The sequence below is a fragment of the Anser brachyrhynchus genome (assembly GCF_964034855.1).
Source record: "Anser brachyrhynchus genome assembly, chromosome: 23".
In the NCBI taxonomy this organism is placed as follows: domain Eukaryota; kingdom Metazoa; phylum Chordata; class Aves; order Anseriformes; family Anatidae; genus Anser; species Anser brachyrhynchus.
This window is the reverse complement of record NC_137716.1, coordinates 2,512,487-2,528,357: the sequence shown is the minus strand read 5'-3', so window position 1 is coordinate 2,528,357 and position 15,871 is coordinate 2,512,487. Positions and strand designations below refer to the sequence as shown.

At 62.0% G+C, this 15,871-nt stretch overlaps 1 protein-coding gene across 1 annotated transcript; it reads right to left on the bottom strand.

The window, feature by feature from the left end:
* Positions 1-12: 12 nt before the first annotated feature.
* On the bottom strand, positions 13-12,435 carry WDR18 (WD repeat domain 18). The gene is made up of 10 exons (XM_080565802.1): positions 12,157-12,435; positions 10,543-10,653; positions 8,161-8,294; positions 7,469-7,610; positions 6,656-6,799; positions 6,394-6,458; positions 6,151-6,275; positions 2,914-3,080; positions 1,326-1,394; positions 13-1,033 (listed from the first exon to the last, which is right to left on the bottom strand). The coding sequence occupies exons 1-10, from the start codon at positions 12,364-12,366 to the stop codon at positions 902-904; spliced, it is 1,299 nt and encodes a 432-aa protein (XP_080421928.1). The 5' UTR covers positions 12,367-12,435; the 3' UTR covers positions 13-901.
* Positions 12,436-15,871: the final 3,436 nt, after the last annotated feature.

The window sequence follows — 15,871 nt, the reverse complement described above, 5'->3', positions numbered from 1 at the left end:
AACTCAGGCATCTTTCACTATAAAAAACAAATCTTTTATGTAAAAAATAAACCTAAACAAAACCCACAACCCCCGCCGCCATGCTAGTGACAATACAAAAGGCCGAGTCCCCGGAACACCGTGGAAAACAAAGTAGCTGGATCAAAATATATATAAACTGTCACCTTACCGAGATCGGAAATAGCACCGTGCTCACCCCGCCCCTCCCAGTGGCAGCCCCGTGCCCCGCCATGAACAGCCAAGCCCGCGGACGACCCCGGACCCCTGCCCATGGGCCGGGCCGGGCACACGGGGGGTGCAGGAGCTGCGCAGCCCCCGCTTCGTGGGAGCAAAACCAAGCCCCAAGCCCCCAGCAGGGGCCCGACTGTGGTGGGTCCGGTGGTACCGAGCAGCATCTCCCAGGGCAGGCTGGGCAGAAGGGGTCTCAAAAATCCAATCTCAAAGCGGTATTAGCAGAGAGGAAACACTTTTCTGTCTGCACCGCAGGGTCGAGTAACGAAAAGAAACAAAAAGGCCAGGGGAAGAGACGGGAGAAGGGCAGGAGCCGCTTTCCGAAGGCCGCCCCGCCGCCGGGACGCTCTGCCGGCAGCCGGCCGCTCCGTGGGCTGCGCCGCTCCAGCACCGAGCAGCGCCTGGGGGTGGAAACGGTCCCTGTGGCGTCCTGCACGCAGCCGGCCTGGGAGCACACGCAGCAGCCCCGCAGCCCCGTGCCCATCTCAGCCGTGCAGTCAAAGGGAGGCCAGACTGAGCAGGCAAATGCTCCTGCGCGTTACGCCACGCTCGCACGCTGGCAAGGCGGCGAGCCACGCGTGCTTGCACGTCTGCGTGCACACGTGCCCGCGGGCTGGCTGGTTCTTCCCCAGGGAGAGGCAGAGGGGTGTGAGGGCCGGGGGTCGCCTCCTCATTTGGCTGGTTTGGTGATGATGCGAGCGGAGAAGTCGAAGAGGTTCTTGTTGATTTTCCGGAGGGTGCTCACCTCCTCTTCCAGCTCGCTCACCTGGATCGTCAGATGCTCCTGGTCTCCCACCAGGTTCTGCGACAGAAAAACGCGACAGAAGAGCTTTAGGCACCTGGCCCTCAGCTCTGGCAGTGGAGGCTGGTGCTCCCCTGAGCAGCAGCAAATCCAGAACCATTTCATCCCCTCCCTTCTCCGTCTCCTATTCAAAAACTGCAGCCCCCCCCCACACCACGTGCAGACTCCGGGATTTACTCCCCCCATCCCCAGCTCGGCACAGCACCCTAAGGACCAGTTCTGCTCAAAAGAGGACGCCCAAAGGGATCCGTACAGGCAGGAAGCGCTTCCCCCATCCCCGAGGAACTCTCACCTTTTCCCTCGTCGAGCACATCTGGGAGTACATCTTCTCGCCCTTCTCCAGGTAGCTCTCCCCAGAGTCCTGCAAGGACGGGACAGGTCAGATTGATTCACAGGACCCCCTCCCAACAGCCCCAGTGCCGGGTACCCCCTGCAGGAGCAGGCAAAGGGCCCCCCCCGGCCCCCAGACCCAGCCTCATGGGGCAAAGCAGCGACTCCAGCAGGGCACGGCCAATGCCCCTCACTGCGGCACCTGCAGAGCCTCTTTAAAACGGGAGCCCTGTGCCCAGCGCTGGGCAGGGGTCCCCAGAAGAGTCCCCATGAGGGTGCCCAGTGCAGGGGTGCACCGAGCTCCTCTCCCGGCAGGCCCGTGCCGAGTGATGAGAGCCCGGAGGGGAAACGCACAGACAGGGCGCGCTTTGCCTTGGCAGCACGAGGCGCTGGGCCCGCCGCACGGCCAGCACCTCGCCCAGCACCCTGTGGGAGCAGGGGAGCCCGACTGGCAGCACGGCTGACTTTTCCAGCAGCTCCGTCCCCTCTGCCGAGCAGCGGGCAAACAGCTCCTCCTGGAAGGGCCGACACCTCCTCTGCGTGGAGCTCATCCATCAGAGCGACTGCGCTGTCGCTCTCTGGGGACAGACACGGACAGGGCAGGGAGCAGCTCTGGGGCTGCTGGCAGACAGGACGGGGAAGGGGGAGCAGCGTGACGGCGAGCCCCTGGTTGCTCATGGCCCAGGACAGCCCCGTGCTGCGGCCAGATGCACCGGGGCTGGAACCCAGCCCAGGAGGTAGAGCAGAGCGAGCCCACAGCACGGCACCGGGCTGGGAGGACAAATGACTGCACCAGCCGGGACTGCAAGGGGAGCGCAAGGAGGGAGAATGGATTTCACTGCACTGGAGAGCGGAGTTTAGGGAGGGGGGAATAGCCTCCGGCAAAGAAAAAGAAAAAAAAAAGAAAAGAGATGCTGCTTGGTGGGGGATCTCGGCAGGCAGGACTCCGGGCGCAGCAGAGCTGCAGCGCTCGAGCAGCCCTCAGCTCCTCCACGTCCCAGCCAGCGCTGTGGTTTCCAGGGGACGCAGCCAGGACCCTGCAGCACCCCGAGGAGTCGGTCCCAGGACAGTTCTCCCTCGGCCGAGAGCGAGGGCAGCGCCTGCGTGTGCCCTGCCTGGCAGAGGGACCCGAGGCTCCCACCACGAGTGCTTGTCGGGCAGTGCTTTAGGAACAGCACCGGGGGAAGTTCAGCAGCACGGAGAAGGCAGGAGAGAGGATCAGATGTGCACAGGAGGCAGGGAAAGGGAGCAGCCTTGTGCAGGGAAGGGCCCACGTCTTCCCAGGAGCCGGGCACGCAGCTGCTCCAGCCAGCACAGGCTTGGTCAGTCCAAGCATCTCTGCTCCCTGCCCCACCTAAGCCATGGAGCTACCTGTCCTGCTGGCCCTGAACCCACCGTGGGGGTTTGGACCCTCACTGTCCACTGCACATTGCTCTGTCAGCAAGAAGTGCACCAGGTCCTCGCCCCAAGGGGGCTGGAGGAGAAATTCTGCGCCCTCCGGACCCCCCACCTGACCCCTTCCCCCCGGCAGCCTGCTCGCCCCCCGGTACCTGCTGGTGGAGCCCGAGGCGCAGCGTCACTCCCTCGCTTCCCTGCTCGTCGTTGCTTTCGGTGCCGTAGAGGTGCTTGCTGAATTTAGGAAGAGGCACGCTGGGCTTCCCATCCGGGTTGAACATGTTGGCTGGGGCCAGCACGATGAAGGCGTTTGTAACCGGACCTGGGGCGGCACAGGGGGGGAGGACGGGTCGCATTGCTCCGCTCTGCCAGCTTTGCCTCCCGCACGGCTCCTCGGGCAGCCCCGAGGATAAACGCGGCCCGAGGAGCCGCGGACGCCCAGGACTCCCGTGCTCACCCCCAGCCCCCCGAGACGCCTCCCGGGCACCTCCCAGCCCCAGGCCCCGCTGCGAGCCCCCGGCACGCAGGAGCGCGGCGGTCTGTTCGTCCTCTGCAGGGCGAGCCATCCATCAGCGGCCGGCTCACAGCTGTCTGCCGGTAATGATCTATCACACACACTCGTTTGGCAGAGTTAATGAGTGCTTTAATTACTACATTTACCCGCACAGGCTGCTGCTTTCTGTCAGCAGCCCCCTCCGCCCCCCGCTGCAGGCTCACACTTGCCAGCAGACTCCCACTGCAGCCTCGCGCTCCCCGGAGCGCTGTCGGGCGCAGGACCCTCCAAGACCACCAAGGCTCCCCGGCAGCACCCCCGCAGCCCAGGGGCTTGTGTGCGAACAGAGCGGCTCAGGCACTGCTCATAAATCCCCGGCCATCCGTCTTCCCCCCCGCTGAACTCGACAGCACAAAGGGAAAGGTTAAAAGGATCCAGAGCCACCTGAGCGAAGGCTGCTGCAGAGCGCAGCTCCCGCGTGGAACCGCTGCCAAGGGCGGCAGGGAAAGGTGCGGAACGGGAGGAGGAGGGAGCCTGGGGGGCAGGAGCCACCCGAGGCTTTTGGTCTCTGCAGAGGAGCCGGACAAAAGCACCTCTGGTGGTGGGAGAGGCTCCCTCAACACCAGCACCAGCCAGAGCAGAGGCTGCCCCAAACCCTCAGCAGGCGGGTGGCTGAGGCTGGCACACCAAAGGCTCTGCCGAGCACGCTGCATCCAGAGGCTGCTCTGCCAGGAGGCCCGGGCTGGCCCCTGAGGCTGCTCCTCGCCAGCACTTTGCTGTAACGAACCATTTGCTTCACTCTTGCCCCCTCCCTAACAAAAAGTTTGCCGCTGCTTATGAAAATAGCCATTAGTGAGACGAGCACCTCCAGCTCACCAGCGGGTGTGAGGAGCCGTTTGAAAGGAAGGGACAAGCACGGAAGAGGGGACAAGACCTCACCAAGTAGCTCACAAGTCCCCACATCTGGTCTCCGCCCAGGCCCAGGCCTGCAGCAGAGCCAGCCCAGCTCCCCCCACCAGCGAGGATGCTCCTCCCAGCCCCTGATGGTCCGGGATGGCTCCGGCACCGGGCGGTGAGTAACATCCTGCCACTGTGGGACTGAGGCAGAACAAATAATCCGGCTTCCAGGGCTGCAGCAGGTGCCAGCAGGACGGACTCGGATGGAGCATGCCCGCGCTGGCCCCGTCTGAAGGAGCCCTCGGGGTTGGGCTGTGCCACCAGGCGTCCGCAGGCAGCACAGCGCTGGCATGGCGAGGGAACTGGGGTCGGGAGAGACGCTGGGGCAGAGAGGCCGGGCGTCCTGGCTCACAGCACGCCCCCGAGGCCTGCAGGTTCCCTCTGCACGGTGCCTGCGCACCCGGTGCCAGCCACGCCGGGGTGGCAGGGAGCAGCTCTGCCGTGTCCCTGCTCCGTACCAGCAGCAGCAGCCCCTCGGTGCCCGTCCCTCTGCCTGTGCTCTGCCCCACTCAAGGACAGGCAAACCTTGGAGAAGCCCCCTGCGCTGCCCTGCGCCGCCCTGCCAGCACAGCACGCTCCTCTCCAGCCCCGAGCCACGCTCCAGCTCCTCTGATCTATTTCCAGCACCGTCATGTGGGGAGGCCGCTGGTTTCTCCTTTGCCCGCAGCTCCCGCAGCCTTTGCCCCTGTGAGCAGAGGGACGTCACCACCCGAGCACGCCAGGCCGGAGGTGGTTGTCACATCAGCTGTGGCCGAAGCCCTCGTCATCTCGTGAAGGGCACACGCCAGAGGGGCGGCAGGGCGGCAGCTCGGGACAGACCTTGCCGGGAGGGCTGCGCCACGGCCAGCTGGAAACCAGCGCTGCGGGGAGCCCGCGCGTGGGGCGGCTCCAGAAAAAACCCCGGGGATGGAGGAGTCCCACGCTGCTGATGTGGGAGGGCTGCGGTGGATCTGCGGCCTGCCAGAACTCAGTGTAGGGCCCCTCCGTCCCGCGCTCCCGGCGGCACAGCTCCCCGGTGCAGGGGGCTCCCTGGGAGACACCTCCCGAGCCACGTGCAGCTCCCACGCTGCTCCCACGCGTGGATGAAGCGCCCGGGCAGCAGCGGGGTGGAACTGGTGCCAGGGCTGCTGGGGAAGCCAAATCCCTGCCCGCAGGGAGAAGCCAGCCTGCAGAGGTTGCAAAAAGCACCCTCACCTCACAGCCCCGGCACCCAGCGGCACGGTCCTGTGCCCTGCGGGAAGAGCAGGGGCTTGTGTCCCTCTGTGCTCTTCTGGAGCCTCGAGGAAGGCTTTAACGCCTGGCTCGCAGTGAAAGCTTGGCCACCTCTCCTGCGATGACTCACACAGCTCAGGCTTTGCCTGTTTTCACTCTTCTAGTGCTTGCGGAGCACGGCTGGATGGACGCTGCAGCAAACCCCCCGCAGGAACGGTCCTTGGCAGCAAAAGGCAAGCAGGAATGGGTCTGCAGGCAGCCTGGGTCTCAGTGCCTGCCCCGATGCAGCGGCTCGCCCACCTCTGTCCAGAGAGTAAGCTTGTACTTCTGCTACATGAGCCTCATGAGCTCATGGGTGCCTGTTGCTGGGGGCATGGGCATGGGGACAGCTTCTCCCCCTTCCTCAGCCTCCTCAGACGCTAGGGTGGGTCTGGGGGAATGGCTCCCTTTGGAAAACACGGCGGAAGATCCTGGACTTCCTCAGTGACAGGGTAAAATCTCTGACTCAGTCTCTGACAGAGCACAAGAGGGTTGTTAACAGACGTGGGCAAGGTCAAAACACTGCTCCAGACAGCTAAGGCATCCCTTTAATGCCTCTACCCTTCCTGACAGTGTGAAGCAAGTACCAGAAAAATGCCTGAATTGCGCACGGCAGCATCAGCAAAAGCGAGACAGCAGCAGCCTTTAACAGTTGAGGAGGAAAGGATTGTGGAGATAAGGGCATGCCTACCTTTGTGATTCATCGTCTTCAGGCACTGCTTGCTTTGGATGTCCCACAGCCGGACTGTTTCATCGTGTGAGCCGGAAAGCAGCAGGCTGCCGTCCGTGGAGACGGACAGACACGTCACCTGGTTCCTGGAACGGGGAAGGGAAGGCGACGTTTAACCTCAGGACGACCCAAGGTCTGCCAGGAACCGGTGAGGTGGGCAGGCAGGGGCAGTGAAGCATTCGGCAGGTATGTCTGGTATCTCACCTGTGCCCTTTGAAGATCTTCCCGTTCTCCCGCTCTGTCTGGAAGGTCCGGTCTCTCTGGACTGGCTGCAGAAATGGAAGAAGGAAGGAGGGCGAGAGGGGTTTGAGTGCGGGAAGACCGAAGGCAGCAGGCTCATCGCTGTGTCTGGGCAGGGCAGGGGAGGCGCAGGGAAGCCAGGCCCTCCCGTCCTGGCAGATCACAGCGGGGAGGCAGCAGAGGCTCAGGGTGCTGTGCCCAGGCTGGGCATGCCCCGAGCACTCACCCAGGCACAGAGGTCAACCTGGAAGATGGAGCCGTCCATGCCGCCACAGAACATGTGGTACTCGGAGAGGTCCAGGGTCACGGCCATGATCCCCACGTCGAACAGGACGGACAGCAGGAGCTCCCCAGATGAGACTTCCCAGAGCTGGAGTCAGACAGTGCAGGAGAATTAAGGGCTTAAACGTCCACTGCAGGACTGGGAGAACACACTGCTGCTTATCAGCACCCGCACGCCCAGCGGCGAGCTGGCAGCACGTACCGGAACCCCCTCCTCACTGCGGCTGGGGACACTGAGGCACAAGCTGGCCTGCCCTGGGTCACCCAAAGCAGCCTCTTTGTGACCAGGAGACAACAACGCTCCTCGGCAGCTCTGAAGCAGCCCCTGACCTGCCTGTGCCCGTCTCACCCCGTCTCGTTCCCCAGGGCAGAACCTTCCTGCAAGGCAGGAGGAGCAGCTCCAGCTCCGGTGCCTGCCGTGCCCAGAGGAGCCACCTCCGTGCTCTGCGTCCTTCCAGACTGAAGGGACACCGGGGAAGGGAAATGAGGGACGAGCCCAATGCCCCCCGGGGACGAGAGGGACTGCAAAGCATGAGGAGACACAGTCTGAGGGCAGCTGCAGGGAACCCGCTGGTGTTTGGAGAGGCAAAACCCATTAGGTCTGGCAGCTCTGAGTCATCACAGAGACAGCCAAGAAACCGAGCTGCTGCAAGCCGCACGGACAGCTCTGCTGCAGCCCAGCAGAAAGCAGGCTTTAACCCTCTGGGGCCTGCGCACCTCTGGGACGCGCGTTTGTTCCGACCGAGCCGAGCCTCACCTTTGCTGTCTGGTCGAGGGATGCTGTGGCAGCTCGTGCCAAGGGCCCTCCAAAGCCGCAGCACATGTCCGTGATAGGGAGGCTGTGTCGGGACCACACGTGGCGAGGGTCTGGGATCTGGGAGGGCTCTGCCTGCAGCACGCTGTAGGAGGGAGGACGAAGAGGAGACTCAGTACAGCCCAGCAGCAAGAGCCACACTGGGGATGCCAACGCAAAGTGGCTGTCATGAAGAGCTGAACAAGGCTCTGCTGCCTCGGGGAAGGCTCTGTGGCCGCAAGAACCAAGCCGAATGCAGAAGCTGCCAGCAGCCACAGCACAAGAAGGGCCACTGCAGAGATTCCCCATCCCAAGGGACAGAGCCCTCAGCTGCCATTGCCTGGGGGAGGGCACAATCCACCCTGCGTCAGAAGGGAAAAGGCAGTCGGATGGAAACGCTGCAGCTTGGGAATGCTGGGTGAGACACTAGGCAAAGTCTACCTGGCACTGAGGAGAACAGCGCTGGAACAACTTGCGTAAGGAGGCACGGCCTTGTCACCACTAGCAGGTTTTAAGAACAGCTTAGAGGCGCAGGCTTAAGCAGCGCTGATTCTGCCTCCTGGAAGCGGTGGTGATCTCGTGGTCTGTATTCCTGGCCCAGATGCTCTCTGTCCCCAGCAAGAGCAGGCCAAGATGCCCTCGCGTGGCACTGTTACCTGTACAGGTTCCACACCAGAGCCAGGCAGTCCTTTGCCCCTGAGAGAAAGTGGCTGCTGTCATCAGTGAAGCAGAGGCATGTGAGGTCCTGGTAGTGCCGGTTCAGGATGGCTAGGAGGTTCCCGTTGGAGACCTAGGGCAGAGGAAAGGGCAGGAGAATACTCAGAAAGGAGCACTGGGATGTGCCAGGGCAACTCTGCTCCCTGCTCTCAGCACCCAGAGCCCATCCCCAGGTAAATCCAGCAAGAGGCAGTTTGAGAGGCTCCTGCCCACAGGAGCTCCAGAACCTAGTGACAGCAGCGCAGCTTCCCTGGTCAAGACCCAGGCATGCAGTAAAGCTTTCCTGTTCGCTGTCGATATCACGCTGATGGCTTCTTCCAGCCTCTCACAGCAGCTCGTTACTCAGCTCCAAGGCAGGAGATGGTTGCGGCGGTTACAAACCTGCTGTGTGCTGCCCCAGGGGCTGCTGCTGCATTTTGGCAAGGCTGCGTGGTCTCAGGCCAAGGAGGGCTCCGGGGTGGGAAACGCCTTCCTAAACCCGGAGCTCTTCTTGGTGAAAGGCAACGCTGCAGGTAGGGAGGGAACTAAGAGGCAGCGAGGGAGCTCCACATAAAAGAACAGAACCAACTCCCTCTCATTGTCTGAATTACACCTAAAAATAAAAGCAAACTGCAATTCAACAGAGAACAAGTGGTTTTGCAGAGCAGGCGAATACCTAGGGCTCCTGGAACCCCTCCCCAGCTCCATGCGGCCTCTCCAGTGTGCCTGTTCACTCTGCCCTAAGGACAGCGCCGTCACCACTCCTGCCAGACGCCTGGAAGCGTCCGCGAGGCCAGGCTGGCTGGAGGCAAGCAGAAGGGATGCGTTTTGCAGATGAGGCAGAGCAGAGACCAGCTCAGAGCATCATGAGCAAGCAACTCCCACTTGCTGCAGTCTCAGCCCCAGCGTTCCTTGTGAGGGTTTTTGTTTTTTTATCTCAGCACTGCCACAGGCACATTTTTAAAAGCAAAACCTGATGAATTAAGATAGAGCCACCCACATAAAAAGGCTCAGAAACATCCCCCAAGATGGAGAGCTTTACAGGTTAGATATCTTGGTCTTTAATCCTGTGGCTAAGAACAAGCTGTGTTCTTTTATTTACTTGGTGAAGTGCTTAGAACTTATTGTAATCCCCACGTAAACACCACCACTAATTAAAAATAGGGTGACGACCAGAGCACAGCAGCCTTCGCAGGCATCCAGATCACAAGCCACACAAAAATATTAGGCTAAAACGTGGAAAGAGCGCTAAATGAAAACAAAGTCTTGGTTTCTGCACTGAGGAAGAAGGCTCACCGTCTGAGCCTTGAATACCAGACCAAGCATCTGCAGTGGCTCGGAAAGAAAAAGGCCCAAACCCCAGCCAGCACCTCGCAGCACAATTCCTCCTCCTCGGTGCTGCCAGAACCCCTGGGCAGCGGCCCCAGCGCCTCGTGCCAGCACACAGCACGGATCCCTGACGGCTCCAGGGACAACATTAACATCCACGACCCAGAGGAGCTTTCCCTCCACCACGCAGCACGGATAACACAGATTTACTAACACCCGATGGGACTGGGGCACTCGCTAACTACACAGGATGCAAATCTCTGCATTTCCATTTCCTCCAGCCCAGGGGACCCTCACTCATCTAAGAAGGAGCTAAATACAAACCTCCTCCCCTCTAGGACTGCTAGGATTTTCCATCTCCCTGGGATCCAAATTACTTTAACCTGCACGGAGCTCCAAATCATTTATGGGAGCCTTCAAACTGACGATTCTCCTGTGCACAGGTCAGGGAGAGCAGCACCAACAAGCTGCCAGAAGACAGCTGTAAATAAGTGCAACGTCACAGGGCAAATCTGAAGATCCCAGCCCAGCAGAAAGGCGATGAATTGCTGCGCCCAAACACCCTGCGTGTGGCAGAGCAGGGCCTGGTCCAGCTCCTCCTTCTGCCTCTGCCCCAGGCGCCACCGCTGAGTCGCTGCAGCGCACGGGGCAAGTCCCCAGCCCCACGCGTGGGTTTACACACGGGTATGACCCAGCCCCAGCCCCAAGGGCATTGGGGAACGCCACCATAAGCAGCCACACTTTAGGGCTTGCGGACAAAAGGCACCGCAGTCGTTAGCCTGTGTTCATTTTCAGCACGATGCAGTTTCATATGCGTTCTGCAGAATCATCACAACGCCCCCAGCAGCAACCAAGAGTCCCCAACTCCATAGGGCTGGCGTGCCTTTCGAACCAGCCCAGCCACCTGGGGCTCTGAAAGGGAGAGCCTGGGCAGTTTGATCAGCTCTGGCCTGCACGTTTTGGTGTCCCGGTGCCCTCCGCCATCCCCTTGCCAGGCTGTGAGCGTTCCTCACCTCCCACAGGTAGATGCTCTCAGCAACGCCAGCCAGAATGTAGAGCCCGTTGGGAGACGCCGTCAGGCAGGTCACCGGCCCGGGGCAGATGATCTTCTGCTGGAGCTGGTCCTGGGAGCACAAAGACAACAGCAGCCGTTCAGTGAGGGTGGAAATTTGGGGAGGGAAGGAGAAACAAGAGCCTGGCTCAGCCCAGACTGGCATAGGCCAGAAGAGGCAGCTCTGGCAGCGTCCTCAGCCCTGACACTGGAGCCTGGAGACTCTGTGCAGAGAGGAGCTGAAGAAGAAAATGATGGAGAAGCGCGATCCCTAGGACTGCACAAATGACATCAAATTGCTCTGTGTTTTGCAGGTTTCCTCGCACTTGCTTTGTGTTTAATCCCCCAGTGAAAAGGTAAATTGCCCTCCTTGTACCCACAGAGCTCCAGCCGCAAGCAGTGGGAGCAGTACCAAGAGGCACGGGATTTGGATACAGTCGTGCTCCACAGTTGGGGGACCCTGGAGATTCAGCAGAAAACAAGCTAAGATTACAGCAAAATAATATTAATTAAAAGGAGGGGGGGAAACCACGATCTGAGCTAGCTCTTGGCTTGGGGTAAGTGGAGCTGGCAGGAGCAAAGCCTGAGCCATAGCGAAGAAGGGGCCGTGCGTGCACTGAAGCTCAGGGACCGCTGCTGCTCTCTGCAGCAAAACTGAAGGGAATGACAGGAAACGGAGAGGTTACAGCTGTGGGGTGGAGGATTTGTGCTGCTCTCCTGCCCTAACTGCAGCACAGCCGGGGCACAGCTAGGAGCAGGGCCGGGGCGGCTCTGCAGGGCCGGGCGAGGTCTGGCTGGCGGCGTTTCAGTCTGTGGATCTTCCACTTTGGGCTGAAACGTGCCGAGAACAGGAGGAGCCGATGGGAGTTTTCAGGCAAAGCGGAAGCAGAATCGTCCTGCAGGCCTTCTCTGCGACTCCCCCCTGACAAACCCTCCCAGGCCCGGAGGGGACCCTCGGGACACCCGTGGGGTTCAGCGCGGAGTCTCCCCGCTCCTTGGCCGTGGTCTGTGGGGGTGCGGAGCCCAGGGTGCCCGCCGGCCGTCCTGCTGCCCTCGGAGGGGACGGGTGGGCTCCTGGCGATGCTCCTGGGGCAGCCCCACGGCCTCAGAGAGGAAAGCGCCACGCAGGGAGCAGCGTGGGCAGCGCCGGGGCTCAGGAAGACAATCTCAGGATTAAGCCCTCTCCCAAAACACGCCTTTTAGCAGCTCCCACACAACCGGCTGGGGACCTCTCCAGCGAGTGAACTCAGGACCCCCCCCCCCCCAAAAACGAGAACCCCGGGGAATGCAGGGGGCAGGGGGGGCTGCGGGCAGGTCCCTGGGAGTCCAAGGGGGGCTGGGGGGAGCCACGGGGGGGCCCCAGGGAAGGGGGCAGGGCGCCCTCGGGGCCCAGGAGGCTTCACCCCACAGCCACCGGGGGGGCCCCGCGGCCACGGGGCGGGGGGGAGCTCGCCACGGGGCTGGCCCCCCCCCGCGGAGGGCAGGCCTCACGCACCACCCCGGTACCGGGGGGGGCCCCTCAGGGCCCGGGGGCTGCCCGGAGCCCCCCGCGGAGCTCCCCGCGCCCCGCCGCTACCTTCCTCTGCAGCTCCCAGACGTTGATGTAGCTCTTGCCCAGCTGCGCCCCCAGCAGGTGCTCGCCGCCCAGCAGCGCCAGGCCCCGCGGGCCGCTGTTGCCGCCGCGGTAGCCGGGCAGCGCGGAGCCCGAGTGCAGCTCCCACACCGAGCAGTTGCAGAGCGGCCCCGCCGCGTCCGACACCAGCGCCACCTCCATGGGCGCCGCCATCTTCGCGGTCCGCCAGGGCCAGAGAGAGCGCGGCGGGAGCGCAGAGCGCCGCCCTTCCTGCGCGCCGCCCAACCGGCTGCCGAGACAGGCCGGAGGGGGGGGGGGCGGGAGGCGCCGCGGGGAGCTCGCACGCGGCAGGAAGCTCAGCGGGGTCCGGCCCGGTCGGGTTCGGGATGGGAGACCGGAAGGTGGATCGGGGCCCCGGGGGCACCCAGGGGTGTCGTGGGTGTCCCATGGGTGCCCTATGGCTCTACAGGCACCCCGCAGGCACGCTATAGACACCCTACGGCTCTACAGGCACCCCATATGCACTATGCACCCTATGGACACCCCTGGGACTCTGCATAGCTGTATGGGTACCCCATGGCCCTATAGACACCCCTTGGGCACCCGATAGCCCTACAGGCACCCTACAGCTGTATGGGCACCCCACGGCCCTGTAGGCACCCCCTGGACACCCTACAGCACTACGGGCACCCCCTGGGCCCTCCATACGCCTATGGGTACCCTGTGGCTAGCTGTGTAGGCACCCCATGGGCATTCTCTAGCACTATGGGCACCCTATGGATGCCCTATGGCTCTGCAGGCACCCCACAGGCACCCTATGGACACCCCTGGGACACCCTATGGACACCCCTGGGACTCCCTATGGACACCCCTGGGACACCCTGTGGACACCCCTAGGACTCCCTATAGCTGTATGGGCACCCCATGGCCCTACGGACACCCCCTGGGCACCCTATAGCCCTACAGGCACTCTACAGCTCTATGGGCACCCCATGGCCCTATGGACACCCCGAGCCTCTGTAGGCACCCCATAGCCCAGGGGCCACCCCACAGCTCTGTGGCCACCTCGTGGGCACCCCATGGCCCCCCGCAGCCCTGCGTGCCCCCCCAGCCCCCACGAGAAGTCAGAAACTCCAAACAACGGAACTTTTTTTTTTTTTTTTTTTAATATTTCATCAACTTTACAGGGTTACAATTGTCTTAAATATTCTGAAGTTTAAATACAATCTGTATAATAATGTTATTATAAAATGTAAACTTTCAGTGTTTTTATTTTATTTTATCTTTTTTAATAATCAAAAGTTTCAATACCTGAATGTTTGAAAAACTGAAATATTTCACCGGGGGCTCGGGACAGTGTGCCCGAGGCCGCCGCTCTCAGAGGTAGAATGTGGTTTTTATTCTTTTTTCTTTTTTTTGTCTTTTGTGTGTTTTTTTTTTTTCATTTTTTACCTGAGTTAAGATATGCCCGCTGGATAAATGCGTCTGCAGCTGTGTCCATTCCTTTTTCTTTTCAAACCCCAGAGAAACAGATTTTTTTTAATCGATATGCAAGAAGAAAATAAAGGGGAAGGTGATATGCGCTCTCTCTCTCAAAAAAAAAGGGGGGGGTTAAAAATAATTAAAAAAAAAAAAAACAAAACCAGAAAAAACAGTGACTGTACAAATGCAAAACTCACTAAAGCTCTAAACCGCCCGGCCACAAGGAGACCCCGCGGCCGCCCGCTTCCCGGGGTTTCCGGGGACTTGGGCTGGATCCTAAAAGCAGCACAAGACGAGTGCCCCCCCCCCCCCCTCCCCCGGCACCCCTGGGGCGCTGCGAAGCCACCCGAGGGCATTTCCAGCATTTTTGGGGGGGTGCTCACAAGGCGGCTCCCTCCCTGCCAGCAAAAATGGGCTGGAAAACCCCAAATCCCCTGAGATCGCCGCGTCCCCGTCCCAAGCCGGGGCGGGGGGGCATCTGTGCTGCCGGGGGGGTCCGCGCGGGGCAGGGGGGCAAACCCTGTGCTCGCCGTCGAAACCTGAGGAATCGAGATACCGATTGGGGGGGGTCGGTATCAGGTCGCGATTGTGTCTCACGCAGATGTGCATGGCTTGGGCTAACGTTTTTTGGGGTAGGGCGGCCAGAAAATGTCGAAGGGAGGAGGAAAGCTGAAACCCGCACGGCTAAAGCAGAGCGAAGCTTAAAATAAACGCCCCGTGCTGGGGCTGGGGGGGACTTTGGGGGTCCCAAAGGACCGCGGAGTGTCCTTCGGGACCCGCAGAGCACCCCACGGCCCCACGAGCACCCCCGGGGCACGCCCTGGGAGAGCATCGCGTGGACGCCGCCCGCAACAGCACCCGGCCTTGCATCATGCACGGCCTCGGCGGGGAGCAGCGGCGTGCTGAGACGCAGCTCCGACGGGCGCCCGCAACGGCCCCGCCACGGCCACAGCCCGGAGCTGCACGGCCACGAAAACCATCCCGAGCAGCACCCGCAGGGGCGCCGCGCACCAACGTGGCCCGGGGCGGCGTCCGGAGCTGAGCCGGCACAAACGCCATCGGGACCAGCACCGTGCACCAACGCACGGCCCCTTGGCCTTGCTCTGAGGACATCGTCTCCGGGTTCCTGCTGGTTTAAGCGAGGGGGAGCGCCTCCGGACCGGGCGGGAGGCTGGGGACACCCGGGAGGGTGCTGGGGGCTCCCCGAGGTGCTGGGTGGCCACAGCTCGCCCCGCACGGCCCCCCCCCGAGCCGGTGCCTGGGGCACGGGGAGCAGCCGAGAAAACAGAATTCGGCCCCGGGGAGCCGCCGCGGCCCAGCCGCCGCCACCAGATTTTCCTGATTCCTCTGGCTGCGCTCCCCAGTATCACAAACAAAACGCCCGTCCCCAGTGCAAACAAAACCAGTTTGCTGCTTGAAGCGTGAATAACAGATCGGGTGTCACCTCGGCCTGGACCTGGCGGAGGGGGGGGAAAATGTGCCCAAACTGGATCTGCACAGTAGTATCGCCTTACAGGGGAGGGGGGGGGACAGAAAACAGCGACCTGACAACGCAGCCCGGCTCCGGGCAGAGCGACGGGCACCAAATGGGGAAATCGGGGGGAACGCCGGGGACCGGGCCCGTGCTGACGGCCTGGTCCTGGCCACCCCGAGTCCGCCCGCCCCGGCCGCTGCGGGAGCCCCCGGTTGTCCCCGAGCGCCGCTCCCCTCCCAGCACCGTGCCCGCCGCCCCAAGCGCTGGTGCCGGGCCGGGTGCGCTGGGGCCGCGGGTTCCCATCCGAGTCCATTTTCTCCACCGAGAACTCAACGCAACAAGCTGAAAGCATGCAGCACGCGGCCGTCCCCGGGGGGGTCCCACCGCACGGGGCCGGGCTCCTCGCCCTGCTCGGTGCCTGCCTCGGGCACGGGGTGGGGGCAGCCGGGGGGCGCGGGCAGGTGGTGGGCGCCCGCTCCCCGCAGCCCTGCAGCGGCGGACGGAGCCCCCCGGCCCCGCGCGGAGCCCGCGGCGTTCCCCGGGCGAGGAGCGCGGCTCAGCACGGACATGGCTCGCCCCGGGAGGAAAAGAAAAAGGAGGTTACAAGGTTCCCCAGCTCCTGCTTCCCTGATGAATGCTAATATATATCATTTGCATGTTAAAGTTTGATTCTTTTTTCTTCTTTTTAGAGAATAAAATAGAAGCTATTTACAACAAAACGATCAAACAACAACCTCTTAAGATCCCATATAGTGAGTGTAG